Source organism: Cinclus cinclus, chromosome 4 (assembly GCF_963662255.1).
Source record: "Cinclus cinclus chromosome 4, bCinCin1.1, whole genome shotgun sequence".
In the NCBI taxonomy this organism is placed as follows: domain Eukaryota; kingdom Metazoa; phylum Chordata; class Aves; order Passeriformes; family Cinclidae; genus Cinclus; species Cinclus cinclus.
The window spans coordinates 13,219,610-13,241,127 of record NC_085049.1 but is presented as its reverse complement, the minus strand read 5'-3'; the positions used below and the strand labels follow the sequence as shown (position 1 = coordinate 13,241,127).

At 36.7% G+C, this 21,518-nt stretch overlaps 1 protein-coding gene across 1 annotated transcript in view; it reads left to right on the top strand.

Annotated features, from left to right (window-relative positions):
- Positions 1–1,498: 1,498 nt before the first annotated feature.
- SEMA3E (semaphorin 3E) overlaps positions 1,499–21,518 on the top strand; it is a 126,887-nt gene continuing 106,867 nt past the window's right edge. Inside the window, exon 1 of the mRNA XM_062491658.1 lies at positions 1,499–1,628. Coding sequence (XP_062347642.1) covers positions 1,514–1,628 — 115 coding nt within the window. The 5' untranslated portion in view covers positions 1,499–1,513. The remainder of the gene's footprint in view (positions 1,629–21,518) is intronic.

The following is a 21,518-nucleotide window of genomic DNA, read 5'->3' as shown; positions in this document are numbered from 1 at the left end:
TTGAGTGCATTATTGTCAAATGCATATATTAGTTTTCATTTTCTTTTCTTTGTGATTCTTTTTTTTCTGTAAAAAACAATGAGACGTATGAAGACTTAACATGACTTTAATACTTCATCCTATTTAAAAAGTTCAGTTGTTAATGTCTAAAATGCACCTTGCATAATCCTGAATGATTATATGCATGAGATTTTAGTTACAGAGAACTTTATTCCTTAATTAATGTATTCCAGACATCTGTAGTTTTGATGTATAAAAACCTAGTTCTTGCCATGGGTATATTTTTAAGTCATACACGCAAAAAAGAGAGGAAGTTTTCTGGTACTTGTTAGCAGTTTAAGAGGTAGCTGCTCGGCACTTTTAAATCTGATGCCGTTAATCATCACAGTGCTTTCATCAGGCTTTTGTATTTTTTAAATACTGCCCAATCGTACAGGCATCTAGTTAGATAAATAATTTTACCGACATACATAGATTAACTAAGGTTCCAGACTCAGAGACATTTAAAATGTAAAGGGGAGAAGCTACCGTGTAAAAGCACATAAGGGGGAAAAATGCAAACAGCAAATCCTTTGCCTGGAAAGTGAGAAAGCGCGTGCAATTGGAATCTTTTTACCCCCACCCACTTAGGCGCACGCTGTTTAACGACGCTAAGCGATAATGTACTTAAGTGGTTAAAGCAAGGGTTGATCCTCCTCTAAAACTGAGCTGGGAACAGAAGCTGAAATGACTTTTTGAAAGGGAGGGGCAGGAGGAATTCTGCCCCTTCTCCCGGCGTTTTACAACGCGAAACCACGGAGCGATGGAGGAGCGGGCGCCCGGCACGTGGGTGCGAGCGTCCCCGGGGGCGGCGGCTCCGGGATTGCCGAAACCCGCCCTGAACTTTGCCAGGGAATACAGCGCTGGCAGCCCGGCTTCCCGCTGGGCGGCTCCCGCGCCTCCCCGGGGGAACGGCGCTTCTTGTTTTTAATTAGCAAAGGTGAAAGGTGAATTAAAACTAGCTGTTTGGCAAGTCAGAGCAAGGGGCTCAGTTCTGAGGAGCACCAAGGAGGAGGGTGCTTTCGCCTTTTTTCCGTGGTAGCTTTTTTTTCTTTCCCCCCCCCCCCCCCCCCCCCTTCTTCCCTCCCTCCTTGTCTGAATGAATTGCCTCGCAGGAGGGACTGAAAACACAGCTTCTTCCTGAATCCACTGGCAGAGTTACTAAAGACAGCTCAAGACACAACACTGCAGAGTAACGCCTTGGAATGTCCTTGCACTTTCTAAACAATTGTCCTAGGGAGGGAATATTTCTACATGACATTTGCGCAGCTTGACAAATGGCTAGCTGAGGCTGTGTGCTGCTCTGATGAACGTTGAATTTCCCACAGAGACACCCCACAAACTGACCAAAGAGAGGGAATTAACTGCACTGGCAAACTAGAAGTGGAAGTTGGAGCCTTAAAAACACCCCACCAAAAGAACAAACGAACAGCAGCAGCTCAGTGAAGAGAACAAGAAATTTATCTTGGGCAGGATGGCATCTGCTCAGGACCTTCTAATCCTGGCACTATATGGCTTGTTACTAGAGTTACCGGCTGGATGTCACGCAGCAGATACGAGGCAACCAAGGTTACGTCTGTCACATAAAGGTAGGTCAGTGTGTCAGGTTTTTAAAGACTTTTTACTCTGCAAGTTCACTGACTTCACAGAATGTATTGCATCGGGATTAAATTACGGTCCTTTGATAGAGTAAAGTGTTCCTGTTCAGCAATTGATTCCTTGTACTGAACTGCATCCTTGATTAAGTTTTCTGAATTCTGGAAGACTTAAGGTATTTGCACTGATGATTTTAGACCACTGAAATATTCTTCTACCTGAAAGTGTGTGAGATTTGCATGTCATTCTCTCTTACTCTCTATGCTGCAAGAAGGCAGTCAGATCTCTTATTAAGAGGGAAAGAAATGGAGAGGATAACCTGAAATTATTGCTGAATAAATGTACATCATGTAACCCTTGAACAATTAAATGTCTGTTTCACTTTTAGAATTCTATCTGTCTACAAATGTAGCTAAGGCAAAAGGACTGAATTCCTGAGCAACCATATGATTCATTTTCTAAACTAGCAAGTGTCATCACACTATAATTAAAATGAGTACCTGCCAATATAAGTCTGTTTGCGGTTTAACTGAGTTACCCAAAGGAAAAATGTTATTTTTTCCCAACATATTAATGTAGAATAGTTGTAACTTTTATTCTTGCTTAAAATTATTTAAGTCTCAGTTACCTGAAGGCTGAACCATTCTTTCTTAGCTCCTTCAGTGTCTCTGTTCTGTCCTAGATTGCATGTGATTTAAACTCTTCCCTCTGATTTGGGTTTAATCCTGTATATATATAAAAATACCTGTGCATAGCCATGGAATTTCAGTTCTCTGCAGCAGGACATACATTTATAGATTATATACTTAGACAGGTATGACAGATGATCATTGCAATAGGAGAAAAAAATGCAATTGGGCAAGATAAACTGATGATTGGCCAATCAATAATGTTTGGATGCTATCTCTTAAGCATAGATGAAAAGAAAATTCTTTTTTGCTGGCATAGTTGGGAATGAGCAAATTCCAATTTACTCAAGAACATTTCAATGGTTATACAAGTGATAACTAAGCTGCATCAGTATAAAATACATTAGAATACCTAATTCAAGAATGGCTAAGATTTAAGAATTAGCAGCATCTAGCACTCCATGTGTTTGCAGCTTTACTCTAAACAAGGTTTAATTGTGTTTTATATAGCAAGCTAAATTACCAATTATAAGGAAGGGAGAAGCTGAATAGGATAATTGGTCTGAAAGTCTTGTAGGAAGCTACAAGAAATGGGGTTTGCTTTTATAAGACAGTGAAATGTTTTAGAGAAAAGTATTTTTCATGAAAAGCTGTCTTGTATATAAACGATTGCTCTGAATGAAATAAATTATATGACCCTTTCTGACATATAAATCACATTTCTTTTAACCTATGATTTCAGAGTACAGTAGGAATGAGTGCCAGATGCTAATTGTATAATCCCTTCACATCTCTTACTGTTGAAAATGTGCATTTGAATATTGATTTATTTCTAGATCTAACTGCTGGGGCTGTAATTATTATTGATATGTTCACTTCTGGTGGGGTAAGGGAGATGAGAGGAGCACAGTAAATGAGACAAATAGACCTGGTGTTATGTTGGTTCAGGATTTTGGCTTAGCTGACAGTTTTGGCAAGCTCCCCACTATGGTGCTGTGACTATTAACTACTTCTCTGCTCACTTGTAGTGGTATTTGCTTTCTGGCTGTTGGAACTACTGTACATTTCACCGCATACTACTTCTCTTTTCAGCAGTGAGCCAGTAATTTGGCCATAACACATCATAACTCTGATATCTTCAAAGAGATCTTAAAACATCCGTTTCTCACAGAGGGCAGAACCTTACCTGCCTGATGGCAGTTCCCTCAGGTCCAGAGAAACAGAAAGATCTGTCCTCATAAGTTCCTCACCACGGTCACACGCATCACCATCTTGTATTTCACCTTGTACAATATACCCTGTCACATTTTTCACACTTAGGAAATGTAACTGATTTTACAAGCCGTGTTGCAGTCAGGGAGTGCCTGACCACACATCCCCAGCCAAGGGCTGGAAATGGCATACCTGCCTGCCACCCTGGGAACAGCTACTGCATCCCTCCCAGCCAAAAGAATGTAGCGACCAAGCATGAAGACAATGAGCAAATGTCACTGCTGTCCTCACTAATTAAACAGGAACAGCAGGAGGGACCCTCATCCTAATTGCCTTTGCTCCAGAGAAAGGCTGCTGTGGGTACCAGGGTGGTGTGGGGTGGTTACAAAGAGGTGGTGATGCACCCTCTCTATGGAGGTGCTTCAGCCTGTCCTGTGAGTTGCTCTTGTGGTACAGAGAATGAAGCCCGTGTGTGTAAATTTTCAGTATGGAGTAGCTGCAGCCTCAGATGAGAGTTTCACTGCAAAGATTCTGCAACACGGAAGTCAGCAGGCCTGCTAACTGCCTGCCCTTGGAACTGCAGATTTTGGTGGCTAAGTGGGGCTCAGGCCCTTGCAAGATAGGCTAGTGCTGGTTGGAAAGTTAAAAGCTTCTGTGATGAGTATGATGAGGTTATGGACATCAGATTTTTGTTATGGAAGGCTATTTAAAACCAGTCCATATTAAAGTCTTGCTTCCTTAGAGTCAAGTGAACGCTTGCACACATTAGTCTTAATTAAAACTCAAGTTTTAATAAATTCACAAATTATGTCTTTAAATCAGTTTTTAAGTGGTGCTCAATGAAAGTGAGTTAATGTCTGACAGAATGGGAACCTCTTGCTCTCACAGCAAACCAGACCTTCACCTGTAGTGCACACATGTCTCCAAACCCACAGCAACAGGATCAGGTCCTAACCCTTGCAGAGGGATCACCTGATAGATGGGAATACCACAATCCCCCTGCCAATTAAGGGGTGTGTTGTGCAGCCCCTGTTTGACTCCGTGGCCATTTGGTATGCTTGAGTGGGAGTTAATTAAAGTCCTGCATTCATGAACTACTGTTAAACCTGTCAAGTCAATGCAAATTGTAATAGTGATTTTTGCTAAGTAGATGATGGTCTTGATTCACAGTAAACTCAAATGTGAATTTTACCGTTTCTTTATCAGATGAAAATTGATCCCATGACCACCTAGCAGTCATTTTATGGCTCTAACTTAATTTTTAGTAAGTTCAGATAGGTTTATATCCAGAACTTGAAGGTGTTCTCCTCAAACAATCATCTTGTAGAAAATTTATGCTGCAGTTAGTACCACTTGTGGTATTAGTGCTACGATTGCACCAAAGGTCAGTGTTTGAAGATCACCAATCAAGATCTGTGTACTCCAATAGCTTCATGTTGATTTTTAGAGATAAAAATGTGTTATAACTTGTTAATATTACAGATAATAGATTTCTACATTATTAAGTTATAGGTTGGCAACTTCATTTAGAAATCATTAACTCATTTTATGTACAGTACAGACTCTGGCTAATGAGGTGTTAATGGAAGCCAAGCTTCAGTCCCTGTTATTTATAGGCTTCTGGTTAAATTCTTTCCCAGTATCCCACTGTTTGAGTTCTCACAATGGGAAATATATAATTAAGGTGAAATCAGCACACACTGCATGTTAAAGAGAAACTATTTACATTACAGATTGCAATGGATTGGGTTTCCAGAGGACAGGAGGGATATAATTTTACAAGCCTAACAGAGCTATGCTGGAAGCATGTGAGCCTGAAAGGTCCATGAAAGATGTAATTGTATAATTCAAGCGTTATGCATGGTTTTCTTTGTATTTCTAATTAGTTTGGGATTTTTGTTCTTTTCCTAGTTCATAAATATGGTAAAGAACAAAGGTAATACAGTATGAAAATGAGATGTTGAGCATTTAGAGTGGTCTGTACAATTCTGTTGCTGCAGTGGGGTCTGGTGCAGCTACGTGCAGCAATTTGCACATCTTGAGGGATCTGTTTTCTGTTTCGTCCATTACATTCCCTTGAGTGACTTGAGGAGTTTTGGCGTTACCTGACCTCAGGTTGTGTATCTATGCACTGAACACTGCTCTTGTCTGAAAAAAGTGTGGTTAAGAAGAAGTTGTGCCCACCTTACCCTTTGAAATATGTCTTTTTTTACCTGTTGTTGGAACTGCTTGCAACTTTCTATAGTAGAGTCAAGCTACAGGAGGCAGAAGGAGCAGACTGAACTTTGAAGGAAATCACCTGGGTTAAAAGAACAAATATTTCAAATAGTAACATACTGCTAAAGAAGGGAGCGATGAAATGTTGCAGACAAAAACTGATACTGTCCATGTTCATAGTCAGATTTTAATATGTAAAATGTGCAATATAAAACATTTAATGTAGAAGAACGTAGGGTTTTTAGGACTGACTAATCATCTTGGGGGGCCACTGAGGTCTATTACAGCAGAAAAAATGTTTAATTGCCATTTGCAGGATCCACAGTTTCAGCACACCTACTTAACTTTCCTGATGTTTGCAAATTAGAATTTATTGTAATTAAGAGTTTCACCATGCTTATCCATGATGTCTTACTGTATTCTCTAGCTAGAGGGCAGTAAAATTTACTCAGGGGCTAACAGCTACATTGAGTAACAAAAATGTAGGGAATATTTTGACTGCCATTTCCGAATTCTAAAGTAGGCAAATATGTTTAATAAAATTGTAGTGTTTTCAATTAGTAATCACCTGACAACACAAATCATGGCTAATTAATGACTGGCCACATAACCCAGAACCGAATCATGACTGATTCAATTTCATGCATAAAAATGTTTTCTACATTTTTAACTGCTTTCAGTGGTTTTGTATTACTAGGAAAGAGCAGTTTTCCTACCAAAGCAAATTCAAATTCAATAAAGATGTTAATTCATGCTAGATATAAATCACCTTGACTTTGTAACCAGGATAAGGAACTGACTTGGGGTCTTTGCTTATATATAGTGCAGAGAAGTCTATGTACAAAAAAATGTATGTACACACACATACATATAAATATATATGTATCTATATATCTCTGTAAAATATGTATGTATAAGTTTTTGTATTTCTTACATTGAATTAAAGAGCAGTAAAATTCCAAGGGTTTAGAAACTAATGGCCTTTATTATGGCTCCACATCTAAATGTGCTTGGGTATAAGGGCTGATAACTAGAATTACAAGTGTCTGGAAAAAAATGTGTAGAGTTATGTTTTATAATTCTTGAGGCCACATAGAACTCAATGTCAGCTTAGAAATATCTTAGGCAAAGATGCACAAGCATCTCTAGGCCACTTATGAGGCAGAGAGGAGAGCTTTTGCACCTCCCACTGGATAAGCAGCTGCTTGTCTACCAGCATTTAGGACATATCTATCCATATCACAAAGGGTGGCTGCTAGGAAGTTCAGGAGTGCTTACAAGTAATCCTAGAGTGACTTGCTCACTGAGACAGGAATTTTTTGGCAGAGAATTCACGCTAGTTCCTCTTGTAACTGCGTTTTGTTGACAAAGGCTGCTGTAAGTATTGCTGTAGCAGAGCTCTGAAGCGATAAGCGCCACTGCCGGGGATGCAAGGAGCAGACTGTTTGCAGCCTAACATCAGTCACTTTCCTGTTCCTGCTTTAAAGAACTCAGTACTAGCTGAAGGTGCAAGACCAGAATATCCTTCATGTTGCTGCTTCTCGGCAGCTAACTCATTGCTTTCAAAGTGATAACACCATCTGCTATTTTAAACTCTTCATCCGATATTGTACTCATCATTATTCCACTGAAAGCAGGCGTTATATTTTACTTAAATGAAAACAAGATAAATGCTATTTACATGATTTACAGGATGGTGTGCACGGGTGAGCATCTGTGTCAGGCCTTTTGAGAAACTTCTGATCAATAAATGTGCTAAAAGTGTGCAATGAAAATATGTATTATTAGACCTACTGCCCTGGTTCCTTCATGTAGGCAGGCAAATATGATGAAGTTATAGCATGTAGACAGTGTTAATTATAAAAAATCATCATTTCTTGAAGAAATTCATAGCCTGAAGGGATAATGATAGCAATCTTTGTTTTACAGGGGGAAACAAAAGCCCTCTTGCATATACTATTTAAAATGTTTTGTGTTGGTTAGTTAATGTTTGGCATTTATTTAAATAAGTTAAGGATTCAGAATTAAACATGAAAAATCCTGTTGAAAAAGGATGAAAATATTCCATTGTAATATATGTGTGTGTGTGTGTGTGTGTGTGTATAGCATACTTCAGCCATAATTTCAAGCTCCTGTTGAGAAAGGACTTAAATAATTTTTAAGAAATAATATTTGAGAAGTTTTAAAAATAAACTCCATCTTTAAATTAGTGAAAAATTTAAATTGTCATCACAAAGATTCAGTTTGAGGAACTGAATCTGCTGAGCCTGTTGTATACATTAAAACAAAGGAAACCATCATGATTCCCTCAGAGCACCATTTTAAAACCAATGTGTTTATCTCACACTGTCATATTCCATTTTTCCCTTGATCTTGGTTCTTCTGATCACCCTCAAGGCTACAAATTTTTATTTTGGAAGAGAGATTTCTCCTTGTTAACAACTTCAATTGAAAGCTGACTTCAATGTACTTTTCCTCAATTTCTTCTTGAAATTGATATGCTTTCATTCATGCTGCATCCCTTTGGCAAACCATTTTATAGCAGTCCAAAGACAGGGGTTTTTTTTCTCTTTCAAAACAATGTAAAGCGGGATGTACCATTATGTGGTTTTTTTCCTTACCCTGTGATGATTTTCCTACCTATAAAAATCACCCAAGCAAAAGTATTTTCAGATAAAGTTTGGTGTTTGTTTTTTTTTTTTTAATTCTTTTAAAACACAATATTACAAACACAAGTAGTGGTTTCTCTGGTTTCTTTCAGGGGTTCTTTGTGGCATTTTGATGCTAGACCTCTTCAAAGGATTTGTAAATTGCAGCACATTACAGTCAAGTATCCAGATGCACTGTTTAGCTGTGCTGCTCTTGGTGAATGTATAATCTCAGGGACGAATCTTTGTTCTGCTTCTAGTCTATTCATTCTTATTTTACCTGAAATTTAGAGGACCTCCAGAATGTAGTGGCATGTCAGAAGTTCCTTTTACAGTTTCTGTGCAAGTATGTACAGGAGGTCTGCACCCACAAAGTTGTCAAAGGGATGCCTGCCAAATATCTTGGCCCGGGCATGACATCCAGCCCATGTGTGCAGCCAATAGCTGCAAAACTTGAATCACTCATGTAGCTGAAAAATAATTTTTGTTAAAATAAAAGTTGAATTTCATCTTAAAATTACTTTTAATTCCTCTCGGGTGAAAGCAGAGAACAGGCAGTTTTTTATGTCATGTCTTTCTACCCTGTCTCGCTAGAGTACTTGGTGTGTTTTATTGCTTCTTCTGTCAGTCAGAATCTGCTCAACTCTTATTAAAAGTTAACAAGAGTCTTCCAGTTACATGTAATGATCTAAGATTTGTTTCTGAATGCAGTGGTGTGTTTTCAGACTGGAAATTCATTTGCCCTGTGGAAATGCCAACCTTTTCCCTCGTAAACTCCACAAGAACAGAATCAGTTCTGTGTACCAGGAAGCAGCAATTCTCCATCATGTTGTCTTTGCTTTCCCATGGAGAAACACAGTGCCATAGCACTTTCTGTAACTCACCTGCCAGCTACGGATGGGCTCCTGGTACTTAGACCTCCAGTATCAAGGAGTGGATTAAAAACTCGTTTTGTAAACTTCTGCACATTGCAAAGTCAATGCAATAGAAACATTCTAATGGTCAAACAGTAAAGACAAGTTTGATGTAGACATGTGACATTCAAAAGCTATCATTTGTGGTTGAATTTTCATATCAGAAATTCGTATTTGTGAAGAAAACTTTCCAGTTGAGGAAGATTATATGAGAAACGTGAGACTTGACTGCTTTGTGGAATCTATCACAATATAGTTCAAAGGATCTTTATGAACATTTAATGTCAAAATACAGAAAAAAAAAATAAAGGCCAAAAATTTCATTAATGAAAAATAAAACCTGAACTCAACCAAAAAATGTCTAGTAGCCAAAAATGGGAGAAAGACAAAGATACCACTGACAGCTTCTCATATCTCTTTGGCCTGAACAAAAGATGTTCATTATTTATAAGAATTTGATGACAGGCAATAAAGAATACTCTTCAGACTGTGATTTGGCAGGAACAGATATGAAAAAAGTTGTTTATGATCCTTGTGAAGTCCTGTTGCTAGCATTTTTACTACATCAGTAATGAAGAATTTCATGTTTCCCTGAAAAAATTGCAGTTCACCTTCTCTTTCTATATTTTTTTTAAATCCCCCAAAATCCCCAGAACTGTATTTTCTTACAAATATATATTCTCAACCCATGGTAGACCCCACTAACATGATGATGGGTCCTCCTCCCCCCTCTCCCCCCCCAAAAAAAAAAAATCTGTATGCAAAGGGATCAGTGCTTGGAAGATAGGCATTCAGTGAAAGAAGATTTAACTCCTGTTCACATCCTTAATGTATCTGTTCTCTACTTCTTCTGTGTTTATTTTCATCTAAAGGATTCCTGACTTCATACTGTGAAGCAATTGAAGCTTCTGTGGGGAGTCAAACAATGGGGTTTTTACTGTTGCTAAGTTTGCTTTATAAGCTTTTTCTTACAACACATTTGTTTAATAGGCCTAGTAAAGTGGTGAATGCAGCTGTAAATATATCTTTTATTTGTTGATGTGTAATAAACACATCACAAGGATGTTGTTCTTTTCTTATTCTGATCTTCCTGACACTGGTGAAAGGAAATTGCGCAGAATGAATGAAAAGTGCCTTAAACTGATTGCAGAAAACAACAGTCCCCACATACCTAAGGGTTGGTACCGTGTTTCTCTTTTAACAGACGGGTTCTCCCAGCAGTGTTACTAAAACTTAATAATAGCAAAATAATAGGTTTCTTGATGTGAGAGAACTATTCCAGATAGCACTATTCACTGGGGTCATCGCTGAAGGTCATTTTTCATCCAGAAAGCTAAAGGTTAGAAAGTGTTGCTCAATTCCGTGAGCTTCTGCAACTCTATTTATGATTAAGCTAAGTGCTCTCCTGTGGGTGTGTGGTAAAAGCCCAGATTGAAGGAAAATAAACCCATTCCTTTATATATTAAATATTTCATCTTAGTTGATTGAGAATGGTATGATGCAAAGCTTGAAAACATGTGCTGTCTGGGAGCCCAGAAAGACATAAACTGTCTTGGAGATCTTGTTCTTATTAATGTTGTTGCTGAGAAAATGTCTTGTCTTTACGTGCCTGTGTTTACACGCAGTAAGTCATTATTCTCTGCTTATCTTAGGCATGGCCATGTCCTCCTGCATATTTTCAGGTTACCCAAGCATCTGGGATAGCAGTCATTTCTAAACACACAACTGAGAAGGTGTTAAAGTATTTAGCAGGTTCAGCACTTATTATAGCTCATAACCAGTCTGTAAACAGTCCCAAGCTCTTTACTGATTCCATCGTATTCCTTGTTGAGTGACTGCAGCTTCTGTGGTTTAACACTCAAGTTCTGCAGTGAGTTATTTCGTTTCTAGAAGAATTGAATTCTTGTAAATAAAATGCCTCATGTTTAGAAGTCAAGGTTGCAGTAATGAGTGTTTCTCCAACAACAGCTCTGAATGCATTATGCCGTCCTTAAATCCTGCTGCTAAATATATGAAACCTTTATTACAACAACAGAATAATTAATAAAAAAATAGAATAGGCCTTATTTCACTAATTACAATAGCAAACCTCCCATAAGCTTTTGTGACTACAAAGTTGATAGGATATTCCTTGCTCCTGATCTTATTCTCTGAAAGAGGTAATCCATTTGGTCATTGCATTTCACCTAGAGATGTATTTCTGTGTCTCTTCAGTTTAGAGGGAGAATAGTGGTCAGCTTAAACCTGAGTCCTCACATTTCAATAAAAGACGGATTTGGGAAGAATGCCTGATGACAGGTCTAGCATGTTACCCGTGAAAGGATAAAACCCTTTGGCTGAGAGTGACTTACTGCAGAGTTACAAGTTGCAGCACTATTGCCTTGATAAAGTATAAGCGAAGACTTTATTCCTAAGTAGTGTTTGATCTAATAATGACCTGGAGGAAGAGGATGGAGGTATAGTCATTTGAGCAGTGACCTGAGCAGTGTGAGTTGCTCCCAGAGCTGCTGGACACAATTGTCTCTGGACTGCAGTAATGACTGATGTGTTCTGCACCTGCTTCCATGCACAATATGCTGATTTAGATTAAGCATGACATGCTTAGGTTAAGCAGCTTTCAGAGCAGTTTAAACTAAATTGATGTACTTTCATATTGAAATAGGTGAGCCACTCACAGCTGTCTGCCACAGCTCAGCTACTCCTTAGGAAAGAAGTAGTAAAAAAACTGCTAGAGGTTAGATACTAGCTGTGTGAGTTATTTCCACCGCACACAAAGTGGCCTTAAAGACTGTATCTTAAAACTTTGGTTTTATAAGTATTTGATCTTATGTGTGTATTTTTAATTATACAAATTGCTTCTTTAATTAAAAATTAAATTGGGGATTGTTTACACGATCAAAATCTATGGCATACATTCTTTGAGCCCATCCCTGTAGTGTGAGCTGTTAAAATCAGTCATGACAATAGTTGTTCTATTTTGCACATACCACAGGCATTACAACTTGAAACTTTGAAAATTTTGATTTATATGTAAAATTTCACTTTCTATTTTATTCTATGGTTAAACACATATGGAAAATCTTGAGAATTACAACTTACTGTCCTCCTTCATCATAAGGCAAATGGTATTTCCAGAAGATGCTTCTTTCAGGCTTTCATAGAGAATTGTAATATGTGTGGGTACACGTCATTTAGAATTGTGAAATAAATTTTACAAGTGCTATATGTGGTCTCTGTTATTTTCTTGACATAGAGCAACCCCTTACTTTCTTAGGAAATGTAACAAATTACTTCATAATATCAGGTTAATGGATTTTTTTTTTTTTGTGGTTTCACAGTTGCTGCTTTAATATGCAATCGCACTAAAATCCTTGAGCTGTAAAATTAGATGTCTGGGCTGTTGAAAACTCCTTGTACTTTTAATTTAAAACAAAACAAAAAACTTAAACCATGGATGTTTGAAAATAGTAATAACTAGTGTTTATACATTCTTGTGAAACAGTTCCTGAAGTGTGCTGTGAATTTGACAGCAGCATAAAAATGCTTTACCTTGAGACTGTTGAAAGGTAACAGAAATATTGACATGTCCTGATATCTGATACCAGTGCCTGAGAGTGTTGCAGGACCCAGGAGGAATATCTGTGAGTTAAACTTGTCAGGTCTTAGCATGCTTTAGATTTTAAGTGGTACATACTATAAATTAACATGCAGAAAGCAGGTTTCTAACCTATGATGAAAAGGCACTGCAGAGTTTTTTCTGAATTAGTCATACATTATATGAACAACTGTAGCCCTGCTTCAGCCTTGTTGGAGTGGTTTGGCCTCTGCATTCAGCTGTTCACAACATGGTGTTAAATTTCTACAGGTGTTGATTCTTGTGTAAATTTTTTCTCGGTGGTTTTGCTTTATAAGTGTTTGGTCCTTCAGTCTGTAAGGTCTGCTCTTGCCAGACATTTTAATTTAGATGGCAGAGGTTAGCTATTACAGCATCCACCTGAGCACCATAATTATGGTTGCAAACACATTACAGTTGCCCAGGGAGAGAACATGTTTCTGTTGGCATCTCGGAGTCCTGCAGTTGGTTTCACAGGAATTGTGACAGTGGTGATGCTTACTCACTACATGATTGTTTGCAGGCTTTTAAAAATGCATTGGAGAGCACTAGAGTGTGGAGGTCAATCCTGACAACAGGCTCCATAATTGGATTTTAAAGCTTTCCTGATCTTAGTGCTGTTCATTGGACAAAACTTGCTTTTAATCCATCAGTTCCTAAACTAAACATAATACTGTTTTTTAATCCTTAAAAAGACCTCTCACCTGCTGAAAATGCAGAAAATAAACCCAAATAAGACACCTCTGGTGGCTGGTGTCTACCTTGGATGGTGAAATCTGAGATCTGATATGATGCTTATAGAAGTTAAAGTATTCATGAAACTTGTTGTTAAACCAAATATTTTTATAGCTAAACTATTTCTTTTTCGGAAAGTTAAGGCCTTTTATTTCACTAAAAGGTTGTTTTGTTTTTCTTTTTTTTTTTTTTTTGTTGGGTTTATTGGATCACCAATAATGTGCTAATAATTAGATTTGAGAAAACTGGATTCAACTGAAATTTTACAGCAAATTTTCAGCAAGATCCCGGGATGCTCTAGTTAATTAATTGCTAAATCCCCTAATTTGCTTCACAGTAGAATTATACATCTTACATGGAGAATAAAACTTTCTTGGAACAACCTATTGTTTTGCCTCACGAGACTGAAATACCTTTGACTTGTGTGATACTGGCAAAAAGGCATATGAACAAAGACATGCCTCAATAGCAGGCTGTCATTAAAGAAGATAAACTTGGAAAATGAAAGATGTATTCTCCTGTAACCTTATATCACATGTCCTTTGGGTTTTTTCTGTTCTTTCCTCTACTGAGGTAGTCCGAGATGTTATTTTCTTTATTACTAGCTGTTTTAAGATCTTTACCTTTTTATTAAATCACTTAATTCTTCCAAACTCATACTCACTTTTCCTCATCCCTAATGTTTTCCTACTGCAAATATAAGGATATCCCAGGCACTCAGGTCTCCCTTATAGCAGCTATATCCCTCTCATGTAGCCTTCAACAGCATTTCTTCAACTCTTTTTGTTCATTAAACACGTTTGGCTCTCTAGGTGGGCAAAAAATAGCAGAAGTATGATTGTATCTGCATGGGCTTGTTGACCAATTAGTTTGCATGTGCTAATTGACAGTTAATTGGCCTGCTAATTGTATTAGTTGTCTAATGATTTTGTTCTCCTTTTTTTAAGGGGTTAATGGAGTATTTCTATTCCTTAGCTGCTGACTTTCAGGAAACTTGGAAAAACCTCATGGTTTTTAGACTGCCCCTACTCCTCACTCTTTTCCCACAAGATTTAAAATTGGTCAGTGGGATCTCATGTGTCATAGGGAACATGGATTTTGTCACCAATTAGCAGAGTCCTCCAGAAAACCCATTTTCTAAGGAAATTAGACCTGTTTGCATCACAAGGCAAATAATTTTACTTTGATAAATCTTTACTCTCTCTTGGTTCTTCCAGACTGAAAATCCTGTAAAGAGGCCAGATAACTACTGTCACTTCAGTAGCAACATAGTTATCTTTTCCAATAGTTCATATGGAAATTCCAGTGCCCTGTGTTGCAGGTAGCTGTTCCTGTAAAATCCACAAGATATCCAATCATGATTTAGCCTGAAGATATTTTCTTATTTAATTAATTAAAGGCACTAAATCTGTGTTCTCAAGGATTAAGAAAATTAAAATTAATAAAAACATGGGGTTTCGTTTTGAAGTTTTTTGGCCTTTAACAGTAATTTAAGATAGTGCAATAAATGAGTACTTGGAAGCTATTTTCTGTGCTACTCCTTGCTTTCAGATGGGTTATAATTATTATCGTAGCTCTTTCCTCTAGGATTTTGACATGCTTTTACTCCCAGGGGAGTCTTGGAGATGTACATAGATGTAGAGATTTTTGGAGTACGAATATTAAAGGAAAAAGCCAAGGAATGATGGAAGTGTCCCAGATCAATATAGTGCTGAGGGAAAAGAACATCTGGAAGAAAAGTCCACCTAAGTTCTATAAGACTGGAAGATGAAATAATCCTCTCTAGACAGAATTTGCACTAGATGTTTTAGAGGAGACCATATAGCTGAGGTACTGAGATGGGGCTTCATTGACCCTAAATCATACTCGCTATATCAGTATGGGCAATCTTCTATCAAGAGACCTGTTAACATGAAAATTGCAAGAAAAAAAGAACCAGGCTGGCAGTTGAAAAGTGTATAGACAAGCAAGCTAAAAAATACCATCTATGGGTATCTGAACACATTCTGCTTTAGGAGTAATAACAAAAAAGCATTCTCTGTTTTCTCTGTTTTATCTTAGATGGTGTCATTCTCAGCTCAGACTGATAAACTAGTAATAAATTGTTATATGCTTTGCTAACAAGCAGGTTGTTTTTTTTTTTTCTGTAGTCTCTAAATTTTTTAAGTGCAGCAGTTTATTTAAAGTGCTTTGAGATATTAAGTTAGATAAATTAACCTTTTTCCTTTTATTGATTGTGCTGTGAATGCATTCCAAAAATTCTAGTGTGCTGATGAAACCAAATTTTTCCTTAAGCTGCTGCTTTGCTCTTTTGTAATGTTTATCTAGATACTGTTAATTAACTTCAATTTTACAGATAGTTTAGGAATGTTAAAGCGAGCCTTGTCCTATCTCAATTGTCAGAAACAGTAGCCAGAAACAATCCTTTGAAAAAGTAAATGGCTGCTTTTCAATTTTAGTCTCCACAATAATGTTTATTTTTGTTCACAGAATATTTAATTCAGGAATTCCATATTAACTGATTAGTGATGACTGCCATTTTAATAAATTGAGATACAGCATTTTTCTTTGAAGTGCCATGTTTTGAAAATAGAGATTTTGAAGAATACGTCATCATTTTTGGAAATTATAATGTGCAGCATTGCATTAAATTATTGAAAATATCAGAAAAAAAGGACATTAAATTGCAAGAGCTTTGCACTTATTTCTGGAAATATTACATGCTTTTTTGGAAAATCTCATCTGCCATTATAAGAGCTCCCATACTGGAAAAATTTCTTTTTTTTTTTTCCCATGAATGTCAGTTAGTACTAAAACTTAACACATTATCAATGACTTTAAATGATGCTTTTTCTCTAAGACAGAGGTTTATCATCATTACTTGAAACAAGTATGTTAAAAAAGTATTCGATTAAATTATTTGGATGCTGAACAAAGCAAATGTTCAGTTGCTCATTTGTTCTAAAGTAGCGTTGGTGACATGCATCCTCCTGTAGACAGATTCCCTGGTTTGGGTTTTGCCTACAAGTTCTTCAGATTTGACATTAACTTTGCAATTCACGCATGCAGGGCTTAGATGCAGGGCATGGAAGTGCACATTTACAGCCTGCTGAAACTATAAATTAAACTAACTTCACAGCATAGTTGTTAATTTGAGGCCAAAATTACTTGACTCAGAGTCGTTCACGCTAACTTGTTACCTCATCCCAACTTGGTCATGTATCAAATCCCTCTCAGCTCATGATCATGACTGGTTCTCTTCTGTTGGCCTCAATGAGCTATTTGCTTCTTTTGAAAAGGTTCCTGCTTAATGTAAAATAAAAAGTCCAAGATTCTTTCTGCTTTGCTAGTGCAGTTTTTAAAATTCTTTTTCCTGATTCTTCAAGGTCCAGTAATAGTTGTGTTTAGTATCACGTGTTTATGTAGCTTCCAGCTAGAAATACAAGGATTTAAGCTAACTTTATATAATGTCAGTCCTTTTATATTTGGTATAAGTTTGATTTTGGTTTTAACTGTCTTCTGAAATTTCATCTCTTAGGTTAATTTTTAATTTTTTTAAAATTTGTAAATATTATTTCTGTGCTAAGAAAACTAAATTTAATTCTGGTTTGATCACTGTTGCTTAGTATCTCAAGTATAAATATATTTTTTTCTATTTTTAACTACAACTTCCTTTTATATGTTCCAAAACAAACCATTCCAAGAAGGAATAATTTAAAATGCAAAATATAATTTCTTTAGATGTTTTCTTTATTATGACAGATAATTACTTCACAAAAGAGATGTCCACGATATGTTTTAATGTAATATTCTTTTCTGTAGGATCACTAATCTTAGCCAAGACCATGCCTTTAACATTCCCTCCAGTAGAAGTAGTGCTCTCTCTGTGTACATCAATTTAAGAAATAGATGCACTTCTCATATTTTAGAATACACATACTTTGTTTAAGCACTTGTATTAACATAAGTTCTTGTTTGTATATCCTGGAAGTGTTTCCACCCATTATTGTGTGATATATGCCTCTTCCTCAATTTTGGGAGCTCTGGATGAAGAAATACTTTGGATCTTTATAAAAAGAAGAGTTTCTGTACTGTCTGTTTTTTTTTTTTTTTTGAAGTTGTGAAAAAAATTTAAACACAGAAAGCAACAGTTAAATTTCAGCTCAAGGTATAGGATTCAGTTGTGCCAGGGGAGGTTTATGTTGGATATTAGGAGAAGTTTCTACTTGGAAAGGATTGTCAGACACTGAATTAGGCTGCCTAGAGAAGTGTGTAGATGGAGTGTTTAGGTTTAGTGGTGGGATGGCAGTGCTGGGTTTGTGGTTGGACTCAAGGATCTTAGGGGCTTTTTCCAACCTAAATGGTTCTATGAGTCTGTGTTTTGTGATGTTTGTAAAGACACAGGCCCACCATCTCTTTCAACTCTGTCAATCTGGTCCTAATCCCATTCAGGAAAGAATGTATTTTCTGAAGGAGAGAAAAGATGCATTTTTTTTTTCTCTTGCTAGAAAATTTGGATGCAGGTTTTAAGGTTGCTTTTGTCCTTTTTTTTTTTTTTTTTTTTTTTTTCCCCTGAGAAGCACTGCAGAATGGCAGAAACTAGAGGCAGACTTCATGCTCCTCTTGGCATAAAATGGCCAGATACCTGTTTATTATATTCTTCTTCTGTCCTTCTATCCTTCTATTATAGATATTAAAAAGAAAAACAAAACAATCCAGAATTAAACTGACGTCCATGTTTGGTATCAAAATAAACGTTCCTTTATTCCAATTTTTTCTCATTCTCCTTTCTGATGCTGACACACTAATTTAACAGAGTCCTGCTAATGTAATGGCTCTCAATGAGCTTTAACTGCCTTCCTTTTTATTTACAACTTTTTCTGTGGTGCTCAGGTTGTTATAGGGAGTTGGAAACAGTTGAGCTCTGTAGCCTGTACTGATGTCTGGAATGTCAGTAACTCCTGGTAGTCCTCCTAAACCACACACTTATTTTAGGGTTACTTTTAGTTTTGTGGAACTGGATTTCAATAAGAATTGACAATGGCAATGAGAACAGAGACATCAAATTGTCAGTCAACTGCAGAAGATATAAAAATCTTGGACTGGTGTGCATTACAACTTTCAGTTAACCTAATCAGATAAGGAGAAATCTCTACAAATTTTCTGGAAAATTGCCTATTATTTAAAACATTTAATCTGAGAGTACAACATGGTCGTTGGCAGTGGAACAGTATAACTTTTGGCTTCCAAAGTTGTCAGCCTTTTCCAGAGATGGGCTTTACTTTTTTTTTTTTTCTTTATTTGCTCCTTTAGACTTCCACTGCAACCTGGAGAAAGTCTAAAGAATTTTAGTAGCAGTAAGTTTTGTTTTTACTATGAGACATGGACAACCAGTGACTGAATTTGTAGTTGAAATGATTAAACTTTTGATCTAAGAAAAATGTCTCAATCTGCAATAAATTCTTGGGTAAAATGTATATAGCTAAGTTATTAGAATATATTTCTGATATACTGTTCAGGCTATCCAGAGTTTAATAACAGATGAAACTTTCGTCTTTCCATGAATAATCTGAAAAAAGAGAGATATAACTGAACAGAACAATAGATCATTCATAACTGCTGAATAAGTGTTGTGGTTTTGTTTTCCCAAACTGAGGGTTTCTAAATTGAATATTTTTTTTGTGTTTGTTTTTTGTGTTAAAAGCATAGATTCCCTTGCTTAAAGATTTTTAATGATGACTAATGATATAAGAATATCTGGAATTTGTCCTGAATTGTTAAAATCAGTGCATAATGAATTCAGCAATATCTAATGAATAATGCATTGTATTCTATGTAATTTTAAGTTTACCTTGTTTCTCAGATGTTGATCAAATAGTTCTAGAAAAATATTCTATAGAAAAAGGGGAAGAGAAAGGACAAGACCTTACTTAAATATACATCCCATTTGTGTTAATTATTGTATGCATTAAGGCCAATCTTGAGCAAGATTTAGGCTATATATCACATGAGTTCAGCAGATCCTCAGAACATGTGTTTGGAACTTCTGTGAACATATCCTGTGACGTTTTAGTGCTTCAGCTGGCTGAGTCTCTTGTGATCTTTTCCAAATTTTGAGGCAACTTGTCAGTTTGGAAGCTGAATTAGTTTTGTTTTCAATGCAAACCCACTGGCAAAATCAGGAGGGGACTAGTTCACATACCACAGCCCAAACTGGGCTTTTCACTTCATTTGCAATGATCCTAAATTTAGGCCAAGGTTTCTTGTGTGAATGAGAACTTATGAAAAGCCTGCACTAACACTAGTTAGAAGAAGCATGAAGTGTGATCCTTTCAAATGTTACTTCTTTCTTTCTCTTCATATTTAATTAATTGTCTTGGAAGTGTTAGAAACATGCTGGTGAATTTATATTGTTTGAGAACTTAAGTTGATTTTAGGCTCTGGTGGTTATTAATAATAGAATATTCCATTTGAATTCATAAAATAGTATGATTAAGTAATTTTTCTGGGATTTTATGCATCCACACACAGTTTTTGGTTATGATTCTTCAGTTCATTTGAACTGTTCCTGTAGTGGTTTGCTCTTAGGACTATTGCTGGGCCTATAAGAGAAAGGGAATATTCTGTGAGCACCCTGAAAAAAATTCATTGAGGCAGTATGAAAGGAAAAGGAGAAAATGATTCCATCGTGTCCCTTCTCTATCCCCCTAAAAAACTGCAAACCAGAACAATCACCTATAAAAAACCACTGGAGCTGGCTTCAGGATGGCAGAGATTAATGTGCTGAAATTGGGTGAGGCTGTGCCACTGTGACACATTTCCTCTGGCACTATTTTGTAATATTGCCTCATTGGGCCTGCCCTTACTGCCATCACCCACAGCCAGAATGATGATGGGCATGTTATTCACATTACATTAATGGAAAAAGTTCTAACCTTGTTGTGAGAATCTGCAGTGTTCTTGTTATTTACAGGGTCCAAGCCAATGCAGTAGAAAGTCAGAGAGCAGAAACTAAAAGTTTCATCTAAACTGATAAACCAGTATCTACTGAATCTTGACCTGTGTATGCTGTATTTTTAAATTATGTCCTATGTTGCAGTTACAGACATAGCCACTGAAGAAATGTGTGGTCTTACTATTCTTTGAAATCTTCAATTAGTGGAACAGTTGGGTTATTTTCCTCATTAGGACACTCTTAATCTAAATGAAATGCTAATTGTCATGCTGTGAGATCACAATCCTACATCTGAGGTGGAGATACAACATCTGAGATACCTGCAGAAAAGATCTCGTGTCTAAAAACTTGTTGCTTTTTCCAAATGTTTTGGCATTAGAAGTTGTCGTCCCTGTTTTCCTTACCTACATTTTGGGAAAATCACAACCAGACTCCATGAATAAAATGTGGGAAGTGACTGACTTATTTTAAAACCACCTGTTAGCAAAGATTCACATAAGCCACACTCCAAAATGATTACTTTGTTGAAATGAAAACCAAATCAAGAATAGCAGTGTTGTAGGATATGAAATACTTAGATAGTTCATCTAAATATCTCTGCTATTTCCCCTGTACCTTGTTTTTACCCCTGTGTTTATAACTAGGATCAGAAATGGAAGTGTAACAATATTCTTAAGGAAGATACAGAATTACCAAAAAATCCCCCAGATATGACTTTCTTTGTATAATCATTTCATCTTTAATAAGGACTCTGAATTTCTAACATTGCTAATTCTGTACTTGGCAACGCAGTTTGAGATAAGCAATTTTGGGACAAATTGATTATTTGGAACTGCTGGAATGGAATCCAATACTGCCTTTCTGCATCTATAGTTTGTGATCTCAGGCTGACTTACGTAAGCACATTGAAAACAGATTTGAACTGAGGAATTATGTTGCATTAATTTGTATTATAGTTTA